A 17,104-nucleotide genomic window follows, 5' to 3' on the forward strand; every position below is an offset into this window, starting at 1 on the left:
TGTGTTGCAGAACTGCAGAACAGAATGCAAAGGTTCCTGTGGGCTTTCTTGTCTGACTCAATTTCATTTGCTCTTTGTGGAGGACTTGCAGCATATGGAGGATCCTAGGGAAATCCTGCTCTCCACAGTTAAATTTTAGAAATACAGGGAGCACAAAAGAGCTGTTCAGTGGCAGAAGTCAAACTGGCAGTTTTTCAGAACCAACCAGCCACTTCTGGGCAGAGGGCAACAAAGGCAAGCTCTGAGTTTTGGCAAGTTCACCACAGGCTTGACTCTGATCAGTCTCAGGGATGGTCTTTTCTTGCTCTTGTATAGCTCTGGATCCCCTGATAATGTTGTTTTGTAACTAGAGCTAAGCTTTGATATGTTTTCTATATTAAGTTTCTTTGTTTTAAAGCAGCATCAACAACAAAAAATTCAGCAGCATGGTCCAACTATTTTGAGATCAGGAGGACAGAACAACCATGGAAATTGCCATCACTTAACTTGCCTTTTGTTGGAAACCTCCTACACCAGTCCAGCAACCACACACACTTAAAGGAATTGCTAACCCAAGCAACCATTGATGTATTTATTTATTAAATCCTGGTAGAATTTTGAAGTTGGCAGTTCTTGTTCTTGTTCCACCAACTGAGAAAGTGTTCTTCAATTCATTTGTTATTTAAAGTAGTTTCAGGAAATTAGGGAAAACTACGTAGGCAAGTCTCTGTGACAGATTTAGTGACTTGTTGTCTCTTGGTGCGTCTGTCTATTTATCCATCAAAGCACTGAATAAAAGAAGTATGTAATGAAATTCCATGTTTTACATTCTTAATCACAGATCACACCGCGTCAAATTCAGTGACTGATCCATAGATGTGCATGTTTTTATGCTTATTTGTTCTTACAGTTCTCAAAATTGTTGAACCCATTAAAATACTTAAAAATTTGATTGCAGTCATTATAAGCAGTGAAAAATTAGATGGAAATGCCCAGTTGCTAATCACTGATTTAGAAGATCAACTCTGGTAGCTGTCTTGTCAGCATGTTATAAGCTGTTAAATGGAGGAGAAAGACAATCCAGTACTCCTAGTTGCAGTTCTGACATCAGTTGTAGTGAAGTTGAAATTAATCTGGAGGTTTGAAAACGCCGATACCAGACCTGCCCTTCTCTTACATCTGTTTAATTATCTGCAATAACTATTTTGTTGTTCAGAGGGTGTATCAGCTGTTTCAGACATGCTGTATCTTGCAGTCAGTGCTGCATGAAGTCAAAGGAACAAGGCTTTGAAGTGAAGCATCTCGGAGGCGAGCATGTAGGTATAAGGAGCGCGCTGTGCTCGCCGGCACTCAGGAGAGTAAGCCAGGCACTCTTCTAATTGAAGAAGTTGAACTGGAGAGGGTTTATCAAAACTTCAAAGCGGGAAAGACTCGGTGGTGTAAGCCACTCCTGTGCTGGAGTGTTTCCTGGGGTCTGGAAGTAGTCCCATTGTGTGTTCCTAGAGAAGCGTGTCCTCGGAGGGAGAGGAGGAAGAGAAGGGGAGGAAACCTTTCTGATAATAGAAAGGCTGAGTGAAGACAATCACTGAACAGACTGGCTTTCTGCACAGAAATATAAACAGAGAGTGATTTATGTTTTAAAAAAAAAAAAGGTGATACCATCTGAAAGTGCATGTGAGGAAAGACAGTTGTGTTTTTTTGGGGGGACCTGTAAATCTTGTCGAGTCATGCCACTGCATCTGCTTAGCTTGGGTAAGTTTAACAAAAGGGAAGAAGGCAAAGTGAAACGTGTTGATGGAAGCTGGTTGTGGGTTCCAGTAATCAGAGCTACTTGGTTTTAGGGGGAAAAGGGCAGGGAATGGATTCTTTCAGTTGACAGGAGGGAAGAGGCAATAAGAGGAAACAAATGCTCACTTTCCAGCAACCCCCCTGGAGGCAGGTGTTAGCATGTTCTTTTTCCCCTTCACCAATAACTGTTGCAAAATGGTTTATTTTTTCCATGTTGTGCTCACATTTGATCCTTCAGTGGAGGAGAAGGAATGAGGCCAGACTTCTAGATTTGGTTGGGTTTCTGGTCTTCCCTAAGCGAGTCTTGCTTTTTACTTGCACTCTTTCTGTAACTCTGCAGGGTGTGCTTGGGGTGATGGAAAGGCACGGCGTGCTGTTACCCTGAGCAGGGAGAGTCCTGGGAGTGACAGGGGTTTCCCAGAAACTAGTCATTCACGTTATTTCTTGCTCCAGTCCTCTGAGGAAAGAGTAACTTTCAGTACACCTCCCATTCCTCCCTGTGCTGCTGGGTTCCGGTGGTTGAACGTCATGCCAAGGCTTTCTGCTCAGTCCCATCCTCCTGCATCTTGGCGGTGGCTCGGGAGCAATGCAAAGAGGCAAACATTGAGAATCCTGTGCGTGTACGTTTTGGGTTGTTGGTTTTGGTTTTTTTTTGGTTTATTTGGGGTGTTGACTCTTTTAAGACATTTTGGTGTCCTGAAAGGGTTGAAATGTTTGTCATTTCCTACCATTTTTTGCTAATTGCTATGGCCTAAGGGAGAAAAAGTAGGAGAAATCACAACTTGAAGAGCTTGAAGTCTACCTGTTGTTTAGGAATTCAGAGTTACCAGCCGCCCCTATTGTAAAATGGATCAGTTTTAAACTGCTGCCTGAACTCACTCTCTCTTAGAATGTTTTGTTTTGTTTTGTTTTTTCCTTTGGCAACTTGCATCCTGTTAAACCATTTAAAGGTTTAGAAGCCTTTCTTTTATTTTCCAGATGCTCTGCAGCTGAATGATCCTCCAGTTTTTACTGCCTTTAAAGCCAATTCACTCTTTTCCTTCAAGTAAGACCACACTATTTATCTGTGTCTTGGCACTGCTGGATAAACTGTGCTCTCACAAGTGTTTTGTTACCAAGCTGCATAGTTCGTGCATGAACTCAGAAGGCTGGCAGCACAGCACCAGCGTGGCCGAAAACCTCTTGGATGTAAAAGTGACTGGGAACCATACCCTGACTTGCAGTGCTTTCAGGAAGACAGGCTCAGCTCTCTTCTTGTATCATTTTCCCCAGTATTTTGGGCAATAGATTTCCCTCACTGCTCTTAGAAATGTTTCTGAAAGCCTTAAAGAGGAGATGACACAAATGTTATCTCTGGAAAGGAGTTCCTGTTGTTTTGTTCTGGTCCCTGGCTCTGGGATGCGTTCTGTCTTTGTTACTTTTTTCTACGGCACAAACAGTGAAGTGGAAGAGTAGAGTAACTTCAAAATATTATTTTCAGGATAGATTTGCAGTTGCAGGAGTTCTGAGGCAATTAATTTGATTTGTGACAGATTTGTGACCAGAGAAGGTGCCTGAAGAGATGATCTTGTGTACTTCATGCTGTGTGTCTGCTACGTGCTGCAGTAAAATCACCATCTTGAACACAATTGATGATTTTTCCCACTCTATCAAGCAGATATCTTTTCATGGTAATACAAATGATGACAGGCTTAAATCTTTTTGAAGCTAGGGGTCAGTGGGATCCCCATGGGGAAGAAGGAAAGTACGTATTGCAGTGTGACAACTGGTGATTAATGTCTGCATCAAATTTTCCTCCTGGCCAAATGCATTTCATGTTGCTGAAGTAGCTCAGCAAATAGAATTCTTCAGTGATTTGGCTGTGTTTTGTTTTTTTTAATTTTCACAGCTTGATAAATTCAGTATTTGGAAAAATGGTGACACTGGACAAGCTCTAGAAACAGAAATAAACGTGTACAACACTTATTAGTTCACCCATATGTTTTATTTACTTTGCCTTATACTGATGTTGGTAGGCTCAAGTACCATACGATGCTTTGCCTCTCCAGTTTATTTTTTAATATGATAGGAAAACCCTCTTGCTCCTGTGTATCCTCTCTGAACAAGAAGAGAAAGATCATTGTGTAGGGTTTTATATTTGTATTTTGTATATTTTTAGGGTAGGTTTTTTTGTTGTTGCTTGCAGTGAAGTGTGCTAGTTTTGATGGGCAGCTCAGCAGTTCTGTACCAGAGCTGAATTGATTTAGCCGGTGTGATCAGAGCTGCCTTCTGCAGCAATTACTTCCTTTGGATCCAGAAGATGAAGGCAGAGCAATGAAGTATGTCCGCTTGAGGCAAGAAGACTGAGAGCTTCTCTTCTATGTCATAAAAAGTGGGGAGAAACCATTTCTGCAATGCGAATTATAAACTTTTCATACCAGCTTTTAGCATAACACACTGATGAATTAGAAAAAGTGTAACAAACTTTCTGTAACCAAGTTCCTATGAAGAAAAAAACCATGAGTCACAGGGTAACAAAACAGCCTACATCCTGTGCTTTTTTTGGCTTGGGTTTATAAATTGAGTATTTTCAAGTTACTATTGAATGGGGACTTCTCTGTTTATGTGGAAGCTCTAAAAACTTCCAGAAAAAGTCTGTTTAAGTAGAAAAATTTTAAAGTGAAAAGCACAAGTTTTTACAGGTCCACTTACTAATCGCTCTCAGGTGTTTAAACTTGAAATAATTAATTCAAGTAGAGTCTGCAGGATCTTCTAGAATGTTTGTTGCCCTCAGTGGTCCCTTTTCCTTTGTAAGGGAAAACTGTTTAGGGTTTTAAAGAGCATTTGTAACACCAAGTGTGTTCATCTTAGGTTGAAAAATGTATTGGTGGCTTCTCTGCTGAATGATTTTTTCTGCACGCACTGGTAGGAGGGGAAGCTTTGTGCTGCAGGAATTCAAGATTGGATGTTTTTCTGGATAATTGTGCTAGCTAAGTAATAATATAGTTCTGCTTTCCATGTCAGAGAATGTGGGACACCTAGAAGCAATTCCTTGGCTCTTCTTGGAGGAAGGGGAACAGAAGGAATGGAAGGGCTTGCTTGCTAGATCCTTTTACATCTGATACCTGCGTGCAGTAATTTAAAACGTTTCCTAGGAGATTAGAAATATTCTAGATTACAAGATAGTTGAACAGCCTGGGCACCAGCACTGTGGGAGCATCCTGAGCTGATAGGAGAGTGGAAAATGTTGTTAGTGGTGGTGCTGAAGTAGGAAATGGTTGTTCTGCTGTTGTTGCTTATTATGCAGAGGAGGAGGACCGACCTGTCCATCAAACGTGGGTTTCCTTAACTCTTTGAAACAGAGTTAATTTTTATTTTTACAGCGTTAAAAGCTTGTGCCTCCTTCAGTGAAAGTGAGCTGTATTACTATTAGAAACATAGAAAAAATATTTTAACTCAAGAAAATGGAAGAGGAAAGGTTTTTTTGCTCTAAGTTCAGTGTTAGTTCTGCTGTTCTAAGATTTGAAAGGAGGATCTTACAAAGGGATTGGGTTTACTCTTTGCCCACTTCCGCTGCTGTCTCTAATTTTTTTATTTTTCAGTTCTGAAAATACTTTTTTCTTTGGGCTGGATCCAGCTGTAATATCCCAAGACTTCTCTGCTTGTCCCAGTCCTATCAGCTGGTCTTAATACAGAGCATTCCTTTTCTCTGCTAACCTTGTCTTCCCTCTTCAGATCATTGCTGCTACAACTGTGCTATTAAGATAGCAGTTAACTCTGTTCTTAATGCAGGATCTCACCTTAATGACATGCATTCTACAGCATTTCATAGAATCAAAATCTTAGAATTCGATCATTTTAGATGTCAGCTGTGTTTCAGACATGAAATAACCTGAGGACAGGAGATCTGTGACATTTTAGCAAGCTCTTCATGACCTTGGTGATATGAATAATGGCACAGAACTAAAGAAAAGAAAGAGATATTACTCTTTAGTGTGATGAAAATTGGGTTACTATTGTGGTTATAAAGCATCACAGGTGGAAAAGGAAGCATTTTGATATTCAGTTTGTCTTTGAGCTAATAAAATTACATTAAGGAATGCCACAGAACAATCGTATGTTAATTTGGGGCTTTTTCTTTTCTTTCAAATACAGCTGATCCTACTGCTCTGGGATTCATCATTTCTCCATGGTCTCTCCTGTTGCTTCCATCTGGCAGCGTATCGTTTACTGACGACAATGTGTCCCAACAAGATCTGCGAGCGTTCACGGCTCCAGAGGTTCTGCAGAACCAGTCTCTGTCATCTCTCTCAGACGTGGAAAAGGTAAGATACCTCTCCCATGGCAGAGAGCTGCTGCCTTTTCCTGTTGATGAGTTCACAAAATGGCTTTAAGCTGACCTTTTTGTTTCTGCAGTATTCTTGATTTCTATGCTTGATTGTTGTTTTATGTTGTGAATGCAAGAATCAGATTCAGCAAAGCAGGATACAACTGCCAAGCTCTGCAGTCATAGTATTGGAATTGTTTGTCTTGTTTCAGGAGAGACAACATTGTTGAAGATAGTAATGTTGCCTCCAATGTAATCTCTGAAGTTAGCATGCAATACAGGCCTTGAAAAACATCAGAAAAAACATTCTGAATGGCACATTTGTGACATTCTTCAGAAATGATTGTGTTCTTTGTTCCATGCTGGGATTCATTTAGTACAGTACTTCTTTCTATTTGAAAAAAAAAAAAAATAAAAAATTGAGTGGTTAATATTTAAGGCCACATTGTGATGTTTCTTTATCTTCAGGATAGAAATCATCAGAAGGACCTCTGGCTTGTAAACTTGAGCAGGCAGCATATCAATAAACAATGACCAAATACTGGCATGCAGCACAAACACATTTCTGGTTAATCCTCTCTGATTACAGATGTGCAAATTTATTTTGTGATAGCAATATAACTCTGCTTGCTACAAGGTGATGACAGAATCAAGCCTCCACTGCAGCAGTTGTGTTGCTTTTTGTATTGGGAAACAGTTGTGTGTGGAAATGTACAAGCTTGGCTTTACATAAGCAAATTCTTCACACAGTCACCTATAAACTAAATAAAACCCTTTAGCTTGTGGTGTCACGTCTTAGCATTAGGTTGAAGCTTCGAGCTTTGGGCTTAGGATAAATTAACCTGGTTTGTGAATTAACTCTGCTTAATTTCTGCAAGTGTATTGTCCACACTGGCAGGTGAAAAAGGAACTGTTACAATACCCTGAGATAGTAAAAACATTTGGAAAAAAATGAGCTGCTCCCATTCTCGTTCCCAGTTTCTAGCCTTGCAGATAAATCAGAGCTGTGCCCCCAGTGTGGTATTCATGCCTGGGTGCTTCCAAGATATTGATCCTCTGGGGCTATTTGCTTTCTTGTATGGCAGGGAAAAACTACCTGGAACAAGGCAAGGAGGTTAATCTTCACTGGAAAGACACTGGTGAAGCAGTCCAATAATGGTAAAACAATATCAAATATCTCACATGGGGAATAACCTAGCAAGACTAACAAATTTTACTCCTGGCATAAAATTGCAACTCTAAATAATGATCTCTTTTTATTTCTTCCCCTTGTATTGTATAAACACTTTAGTCTTATTATGGCTCTATTATTTGGAGATATTAGAGCTGATAAATAACTGGTCTGTGCATCCTTTTTTCTGCTTGTTTCCCTTCACGTTAGCAACATACTGCGTGCTGGAGCGTACACTGTTAATTTTTTGTGACTTCATGTTTCTTAGGTCTTGTTTTGCACATGCTGACTTAATTTGAAACACATTTAAACCTCTTTTTTGTTGTTCTGTTGCATCTCAGCATAGTTTGCTAGACTCATCTAGTGGAAATCTTTGGTGTTTTCCTCTTTTGGTTCTTGTTCTGAAATCAGACCCTGTCTGCAAGTTGGGCTTTCTTGTTTCCTCGTTTCTTCTGGCTTCTGATCAGCCAACAAGAGTCGCATTCAGCTCTTCAGCTATGACTTCACTTGCTGGCCGAATGGAACAGAGTATTCAGTGATAACTGTTGGACAAAACGATAGTCACTCAGTGAATACCCTTTTGGTTCTTTCAAGACACTCGGTCAAATTGAATACAAACCAAGCCTGATCTAATTGCGAGCCAATTGGAAATGCAGTTAGCAAACCATTTGAAGTTATAATAAGAGACAAATCAGGGAATTGAATTTGGCATTGATTTATATATTGTGGAAATTATTACAAGTATTGCAAAACAAAGATGAACCCAAAACTTTTTGGGTAAATGCTTTAATTTTTAAGAGGTGCATGTGATGTTCTTCAGTCAAAGATTGCTTCTTCTGGAGAGACAGATGAGTGTTTTTCAGTCTGTGTGCCCATTAGTACTGTACAGAACCACCTATTATTTACGAATCATTTGAAATTACCAAAATTCCTGTTTTTTTTGTTTTGTTTTTTTTTTACAACACTTTTTCAGGAGATCTTTGCCTAGTTTGTCATGTGTGCATTGTCTCGGGTAAGGAACTTGATGTAATGCTGCACAAATGTCAGCCATAATCTTGTAAACAGGCTGGTGTGGGATTTCCTGACCCCCACACCCTGACTTTCTGTCCCAGGCTAAGGCTGTCAGATCCTAGTAAGCAGTTGGAAATTTGTTAGGGGAAATGCCAAACACCAGTCTAGCAGCAATATCGTTATTGATCTGGTTCTGAAGAGAAACTGTATGAAATAGGAGAGAGTTACAGGTTATAATGCATGCAGGCATTACTTGACAATCCAAAAGGGTGTGTAGGTATGTAGCAGATAGATTTTTGTCTCATATGTAGAAGTGGCTTGCAAGCAACTACACAGTGCTGTACTTAAGAAGCCTCCAAGTTCATTTAAAACTTGAAATATGATGGAGTATCACATCAGAGACTATTAAACTTTTTTTAATTATTTTTGTGAAAGCTAGTTTCAGATAGACTAGTAGGGTAGCATCTGTTGTAGTAGTGACAGTCCTTGTTTTGAGGTCTTATAGGTTGTGCTATAATGTTTTTGCTGAGGATGACACGCTTCTCAGCTTTAGAATAGAATAAAGCCACGGTGACATTTTCCCTTCTGAGCAAGTTCTCTGTGGTTCTGCTCTGTCTTCCTCATAAAAATGCCATGTCTCTGTTTTCCTCTACCTACATAACCTTCTTGCACGCTTATCTGAATGCATGAACTGGTCCCGTTCCCACCCTCAGCGTTTGTTCACCAGCTGGACTGAAGTGTGCCAGTGAGGAATCCCAAATCGCTGCTGCGTGCTGGTAGAGGCCATTCTGTCCTGCTGGGACTCTCAGACCACGCTGTAAAGGCCGGCCAAGTGATCTGAGTGGCAGAAGCTTCAGGTTGGAGTGCTTCTTGGAGTGTGTTCATTCCCAGTGTTGTCTGAATAAAGCCCATTGAATTTAAGAGAGCAGTTTTTAATAATAGGTTACTTCTACATGTATTTAGTAATTACTTCCTTACTCTGTCCCAAAGCAGCATATTGCTCTTTTGAATACATAGACCAGCAAATGTTTCCTTATTACATGAGAAATGTAAACATACATTATGCTTGTCTTTTTGGCTAAAAGTCTGCACAGCGCAGTAATGTTAGTGAGGCCATTATCATGTAGTAGTTATAAAAGACATTATAATGTCTTTCAAGCAGGCTGATCTAAACAGGAAGACATTTTGGCGTCACCCTCTGAGTCTTTGTGAACACATTTTGTACATTAAGAGACTTCTCAGTGCAGAGAGAAATTCTCATGTCCAACCTTAAGGTAGTACAAGATGTGTAATTTCTAACAATTCTCCATACTGAGTTTGGAAGGAAGAAAATGAGCATCACACTGGTTCTGTTCACTCCGCTACCTTTGTCCAGTCGATTTACTTGGAACTTTTAAAAACCTATATATGAAGTTCCAGAGCCTGGACAGATCTTGTCAATATACCTAGGACTTAAGTAAGATGTTTTGCTTTTAGTTGGCAAAGAGGTTGCCTTATATGAATCATCCCTAACTTATCACTGTCCCTGTAACTGTTGTTCATTGTCTGCAGGATAATTGAATCAGCTGCTTGCTTGAAGTTACAAAATATTACTAATAACCTGGTAGAGAGTCATCACTTGCTTAGTCCAGAAAAAACGTTGTTTTTTTTTTTTTACTGCTGTTCCTTAGCTGTATCGTTATTTTCACAGTGACCTGTTTGGACTGTGTGTATTTGTAGTCTGAAATCTGCAATATTTGAAGATTGTATTCCATGTCTTGAAGGATTTAATATGTTCAAGATGTATATTAATATCATTGCTGCTGATATTAACTGTTAATTATGAATGTAATGCTTAATGCCTTTGCGCCTTAAAATACAAATGATAGATTAAGGTGGCTGCTTTATTTATTAATGCTTTTGTGTTCGTTATATTTTTTCCTTTGATCCCAGTCCTAGTAATTCCTTGACAGTACCATCCAGCTGATGGAGTCCCACTAAGGCCTGCCTTGCCTTCAGACTAAAGGTTTCAGGAACTTTAGGTACTACCACACAGTCTGTTCCCCTTCATGGCTGCTGACACACGTACGTGTGCTTCTGCCTTCCTTGGGAGATGAACATGTGAACCTAAATAGCGAGGCCAGAGGCACTGATTAGATGCAGTACCTTTTGTTGCAGTAGGATTTACTTCTCTAGCTCTCATGCAAAAGAAAATAAAAATCTGAAATACAGATGAGCTTAACTGGCAAGAAAGTATATCGGCAAAGTGACACTAGGTTAGCTGCTCTGCTTTGAAGGTGCTTTGCATTTCTTGTGCTGTTCTGAGTTGATAAATGTCTTGTGTTTCATTATAGGTGCATATTTATTCTCTTGGTATGACGCTCTTCTGGGGAGCTGACCATGAAGTACCTCAAAGCCAAGTAAGTTTGAATTTGGTTTTGTTTAATATCACGGTCTCAGACTTGATAGTGTGACCACTTCAACATCAATTAACATGACACAATGTCCTTGTGGGACGCAGAAGAGTGTGGCTTCCTTGCTCTACTTGGAGCTTTTCCTTGTGGTGTGTACCACTATTGTCACCTTGCAGAAAGAAGGTACTGATAGAACGTGTCTGTCCGTTTCCGTGTGGGTATATCTGGGTTAGTCCATGCTGTAGTGTCACAGGCAGATAAACAACAGTTGATGCTGCTGAAAAATACTTTTGTTTCAGGCTTATGTATAAAAATAAACATTTAAGTAACATCGTTGATTTACTCATAATAAAGCAACTCGTGATCTCTGCTGCTGTAATTTCAGTGAGTCTGGAATTGGCACGTGCTAATACTTGCCTTGCGCAACGTCCAAGAAAAAGGGTATGAATTGCTTGGAAGAGGGAGTAGACTTGCTACTGACTTGTAAGCCGCTGCAGACACAGTCGCAGACTGCTTAGAGCTGAATGTTATTGCTCAAGAGGTTATCTCCCACACCCAGCAGAACGCCTTCACTTAGTTGAGGAAAGAGTCTGGAATGCCTAATTCGTCATCTGCCTGGGTGCTCCCACCTGCTCCCAGCTCAGCTGTTTGAAGGCATTATCCAAAAGGGTGAAAAGTAGGTGAAACGCACAGAGGGAGCATTTAATGAGAGACTTGGTGTCGAGGGATTTGACAGAGCATTGTGCAGCTTGGGGAGCTGAGTTATTTCTGTTTCATGGTTTGGTTCAGTCCTGTTTATTGGCGTTATGTTTAAGGGTAAGGAAGGAAATTTTGGAAGGCTTTGGGATTTAACTTCAACGTGCTCGGTTTCTAAAATTTTCTGTACCAGAGTAGTAGTTGGGTTCTTAGTCCTCCTGCTTTGGAAATAGCTGCCTGAATGCAGAAGTCTCAAAATTTGATGCTGACAGTTATAGGGATACTTCTTGGTGTAGTCTACCATGTCTGTCCCCCAAACTCCACTGTTCTCTTAGACAGTTATCCCCCTTCTTTGCTCACCTGCCTTGTAAGGGATGAAGGGAGCAGTATTGAGCCAGTAGCAGGAGAATGGCTTGAGATAGGCGCTCAGCAGAAGGTAGGTAGGAATTAATTTTCTTCCATGTTTTTTTTTTTCTTCCTTTAGTATTATATTGTAGCAACAGTCTTATAGTAATGCAGCTGGAAGAAATGCTTTCACAGTGCTTTCTCTCACTGTTTTTCCAAAGTATGGTGTAGTGAGGTATGTCTGGAAAGAAAGGGGGGAGCAGAAGTACAGAATTTTTCATCAAATGTTCTGGTGCTCTGCCCTGTGGAGGTAGCAGAGGCAAAAAGACAGGCTGTGTATGGCATAGCATTTAAGTGTTTGTATGTGTGGAATTTCATTTCGTTTTATTTGTCTGCGTTTGTTGTTTGATGGGCTGCTTCTCTGCTGGGAATTTGGTTGAACTGCAAGAATGATTTGTATGATTTGGGAGAAGTGCTGAAAACTAGGTGGGAAAAGCCTATGTTAGTTATACCAGGGTGATCCAGAAGAGTTATTTACGCCACAACTTAAAAGATAAAAAAAAAAAATCAGGAGCACTAACACAGGAAAGGTGGGAAGAGTGTCATGTCTTAAAAAGCTCTATGTCAAAAAGCACGCGACAGAGCTTGTGCTTTGTAGATAACCCCACGTGTTGGGACAGTGGCACAGGGGGGAAGCTGAGACCTCAAGTGCTGGTGGCACCTGAGAACAGGTGTTATCTCTAACCGTTGCACACCCTGTGGAGTCGTATTTCACTGGCAGTGTGCTGGATTAACTGGTTGGGGAGAGGAGAATCAAACCTAGACTGTTCTCCACCATATGAGCATTGTTCTGCAGTGACAAAGCTTTGGTTTTTAAACTAGTGGCTTTGCTGCTTGAGACCTTCCTTCTTCATTGATAACGTTTGGTGGTGGCACTGGGCTTTGGAAATGCTGACCCAGCTGGAGCAAAAAAATATCCAAGTGTGGAATTCAGACAGGAAAAAAGTTTGGCGGAGTGTTTAAAAAACAGCAAAGACCTTTAAGCAGAACTTTTTCACTGGTAATTAAGCCCTTGAGAAAGGAAAGTGGCAGTGTCCTGATGGTACAGATCAGGCAGCTTGTATGGACCATACTGTTGTAGGAGCCAAATCTAGATCCTGGCTAATGTGACTGTGACTGTAACTGCAACTTCTTACCACCTAGATGGTGACTTCTACGTTGGCACTCACCCGATGTAGGCAATAAGCCTCATAAATAGTCATTTTATTACATCGAATGTCTTTTGTTTGTATGTGTGTGCTGCAGGTGACAATTAAAATTGATTCTCACCTCGCTCCCATTTTTGTTTGTCATTAGCCTATCAAACTCGGAGATCATCTCAACAGCATCCTCCTCGGCATGTGTGAAGATGTCATTTATGCCCGTGTATCCGTACGGACCGTTCTGGATGCCTGCAGTGCCCACATACGGAACAGCAACTGTGCCCCTTCTTTTTCATACGTGAAGCAGTTAGTCAGACTGGTTCTGGGAAGCCTGTCTGGGGTAAGTCTTCGCACGCATCTGAGGGTTTAGGGAGATCAGCAGGAAGAGAGCGAAGCTGCTAAATCAGTCATTGTGCAGTCATTCTTCCTATTGTTTGACCATGTTGCAGTTGTGAGAAGGGGGATTGTTGAAAGGGGAAAAACTCTGAAATTGTAGGAGGAGAGAATTGTTCTCCTCTTGGTAACAGTTTGTGCACTCGACAATTCTTCTTGGAATATAGATTTCAGCTGCTGTAGCTGAGGAAGATAGTTTTCTGAAATGGTTATCCTCTTTGGAAGAGAAGTAGGAAAAAGCATGAATTCTGGGGGCAAACATTAGACAGATTCCTACTTGAAATGCTGCAAAAATGATGGGTGTGGTGTTTCTTTTTTAGAAGCATTCTTGACTTTGGGAGAGTCACTGATTAACTGGAAGAAAGACTTCTTAGTGTGCCAGTTCTCTTGCACTTCTCCTCAGCTCCTGGATAGATAGGATTTTGTGGAGGACTTAATTGTCTAATGATGACAAATGCCTTGAACTCTTGTAAGAAGTGAAGCATGCTACATGAAATCATCTTGCAGAGTTACTATTCCTGACAGGCATTCTCTGCCTTCACCTAAACCATCACAACGTAGCCACAGATTAGTCAAATGACTCTGAATGGCAAGGAAGGCCATAAGTTGTCAATGTTAAGATTGTTCTTTCATCAGTATTTCATTTTCCTTGTGTTCTGTTCATAATTCTAACAAATACCAAGGAGTATGCTTTTGCTGAAGTGATATGCAGTGGTGATCTTGAGTTTTGTCCTGTTCTGTACTGTTGAAACTCTATCTCATAGAGGTTACACGAATGTAAAAAACTGGTGTCTGGAGGTATAGCACTGTAGTTACAAGAAAAGTATATGAATCGATAGTACTCTCATTTAACAATTTTTTTTATCATTTAATAGTTACTTAGGCTCTTCATAAATTTGGTTTGGAAGTTCTTGCATGATGTGACAGGTCCCTGTGTTTGTCCGAAGCTCAGCAGAAGCTGTCTGTGACAGGGCTCCAGAAGCAGCACTGAGTCGGAGTTGCAGATTTGTCAAATATGTGAGGCTGTCTGTCAGTCAAGTGCTCCTCACTGCGATGTCCAAACTCTTGTGCAGCTGCCAAGTGGATCTGTCTTGTGATTCAGTGAAATGAAGGCCTACAAGGCCTTAATCACTAGGTGAATACTGCAGTGAAGATCTAAATCTTGAATCAGGCCGTGAGCTATAGAAACAACCAGTGTGGAGAACTGAGTCATTCATTTTCAGATTCTTAATAGCCCTTTTTGCTTAGCAAATTTTCTGCTTTTCTGCTCATCTTGTCCTTGTCACCAGGCTTGCAAAGGGTCTCCACGGTTAGCATGACAAACTGACTGACCTGGCCAGTTGAGGACAGCAGTAGTGGTCCTAACTGCACGTGCTGAATCTAGCTGCTGGGTTCCCATACTGTGCTAATGACCAAGGATCAGGACTGCTGGACATTATCCAGTATTGAAGCTTTGCTAATATTCTGATTTTCTTCTGGCAGAAGTATGTCTTAATCTGAGTCGAGGCTTTGCAGCAGAACAAGAACAAAATAGTTGAGTAGAGCCATGTGTTGACAGAACAACAACAGCATAGCTGTGCTTCTGGGTTTTTCTGTGCCTTAGTTAGGCCTCCATGCTAGTTTTAACATTTTAAATCTGTATGTGTCCTTGAAGTTCAGTTTATTAAGAAAAGCACACAAAGCTGTTTTTTTCAGAACCAGAGTAAACTTTAGTGTGCCTCTGATCCTGCCTGGGCTTTTCAAAGGCTGGAGGAGCCTGAGCTCTGTAATAGGTCCTTGGATGATATGTGAAGCACAGTGAGAGATCCTCTTGCATCTTTTCACTTGATGTTAATATCCTTTATAAAGGGCAATACAGCGTAGGACTCATTGAACCCGTTCCATGTTGAGTTGCACAGTAACTGTGATGGGTAAAGCTCTTTGATGTCTACATCCCACCTCCTAGCTAAGCCACTGTCAAGGCTGGGCTGATTGCCACCATATCAAAACACCTCAGTGAGAAGTCTTTGTTACAGCAAATAAGCTTGCTTTTTTTTTTTTTTTTTTTTTATGTGAATGATTGTGTATGTAAAACCACTTCTTTGGGGAAGTGGTGTTTAAAAAAAAAAAAAAAGCTAAAAATTACTAATAAGAACAGTGAGTTCACAGTTGTAAACTGAATTCATACTTACTGGAAAAAAGTCAACCAGTTGTATGCTAAAAATCCTGCCCTGAGTATTCAGATGTCAGTATTACAGGGCATGGTCTCACTGGCGAAACCATTTTTTCTTTTGAAACATTTGAGCCTGTACTCTGAACTTGAACTTTAATGTTCATTGCTAACTTGTGTTGTGCGTTATTTAATGGGCGCTAGTTTAATGTTAATGTCAGTTCTTTCAGTACATAACTAGGCGTCATTGCCTCTTTTGCAGATGGATCAACTTGCTTGCAATGGAGATAAAAAATTGCAGCCAGACAGGAGCCAGGCTATTCGGGAGAGGCTGAGGGGGAAAGGACTTCCCACAGGTAAGTGCTTTCTTGCAGGGGAGGGTCATGGCAAAAATGGCCCTGTGGGAGATCATGTTTGTGGGGTAGATTTTGCAGCCAAAGAAACTGAGTATTGGAGCCCTTGCTCGCGGTAACAGAGCTCTGTTGGTAGTTCCGTGCCTAACAAAGCATAGACGATGTCAACAAGAGAAAAATTATTTCTAGAAAATACATGTCTTTTTCTGGCTCTGTTCCTGATGCAAGGAACAAGGTGGCCAGAAGTTTTATTTCAGGGGAGGAGAAGTTTCAGGCAACTGGAGGAAAAGGAAGCAGCTTCTCTTAGTTCCTTTATTTCTGCGGGCCCTGCTTTACCTCACTGTAACGTTCCTTGCACATAGCCGCTTGCTTTCCTTCCCAGGCTGCCCAGGGCCCTTCTCTCTGCACACAAAGCTTCTTGGTGCCCCCTCTTTTACCCTTAGCAGAGGTGGTGTGTGTTTGTCACGGTTCTGCTGTGCTTCGGCACTGTGGGGTGGACATGGAAACAAGGTAAGGTTGTAAAGTTGCTTCAGGGGGGTTAGGAAAGAGGAAAAAGGGGATGGAGGGAAACAGCCCTTTTTGGGGAGACACTGCCATTGTTGCCAGTGTGGAGTAAAAGGGATTAAGTGATGTGGGATGACAGCCAATTGCTGGCCAAGGCTTTATTAGATGTTGCTGTTCAAGCTCTGTGGCAGCATCAGCTCTGTGCTAGGCTTTTCTGCCAAGAGTAGGTGTTCTTCTAAAAGGCAGATCTCATCTTTTTTTTTCTAGAAGAGTTGTGGAGCGTTTTGTGATATTCCAGTTGGGCCAATCAATGTCATTGTGAGGCAGGCAGTGTGATGTGATAATTATCCGAGACCTTTCTTGCCTTAAAATGCTCATCTGTAAATGATGTACCTTGGTGAGCAGTATGGGATATCTTCCACAGATACTCAGCTCCGTAAATGCTAGCAGCACAGACTTTTTAGCTGCCTTATATTAGTTCTCTGCCTAGTTACCACTAGTAAACGTGGAACGAAAGCGTGTTGCTGATGTGCTTGAGCTGCTCCCTCTGTCTTTTAGTTTGGTGCCCTCCAAAAACAGCAACAGTTCTCATCTCCTCCAGAGTCTCTGCAGCAATAGGAAGACCTCTAGGAATATACAGGGTTTGGGACTGGATCAATTCAGTTGACTGGATTTGTAAACAATAGCATGCCTTCCTTCTTAAGCTTTTGTCTTAAAAATAATTCTTTCCCTGGCTCCCATCAGTTCTGCAAAGGTTGTGCCAGAACCTTATTGTTTTGATTTGTTAAATTGTTAGTTTCTTCTTGAACCCTCT

General features: G+C 41.0%; 1 protein-coding gene across 6 annotated transcripts in view; it reads left to right on the plus strand.

The window, feature by feature from the left end:
* PTPN13 (protein tyrosine phosphatase non-receptor type 13) overlaps window positions 1–17,104 on the plus strand; it is a 109,892-nt gene that overhangs the window by 25,488 nt on the left and 67,300 nt on the right. For all 6 annotated transcript variants that reach the window (XM_027456958.3, XM_072037532.1, XM_038178171.2 and 3 more), the window contains 4 exons: window positions 5,902–6,071; window positions 10,589–10,654; window positions 13,046–13,231; window positions 15,696–15,789. In XM_027456958.3, the coding sequence (XP_027312759.3) occupies window positions 5,902–6,071; window positions 10,589–10,654; window positions 13,046–13,231; window positions 15,696–15,789 (516 nt within the window). The remainder of the gene's footprint in view (window positions 1–5,901; window positions 6,072–10,588; window positions 10,655–13,045; window positions 13,232–15,695; window positions 15,790–17,104) is intronic.

The sequence above is a fragment of the Anas platyrhynchos genome, chromosome 4, assembly GCF_047663525.1.
Source record: "Anas platyrhynchos isolate ZD024472 breed Pekin duck chromosome 4, IASCAAS_PekinDuck_T2T, whole genome shotgun sequence".
Lineage (NCBI taxonomy): Eukaryota > Metazoa > Chordata > Aves > Anseriformes > Anatidae > Anas > Anas platyrhynchos.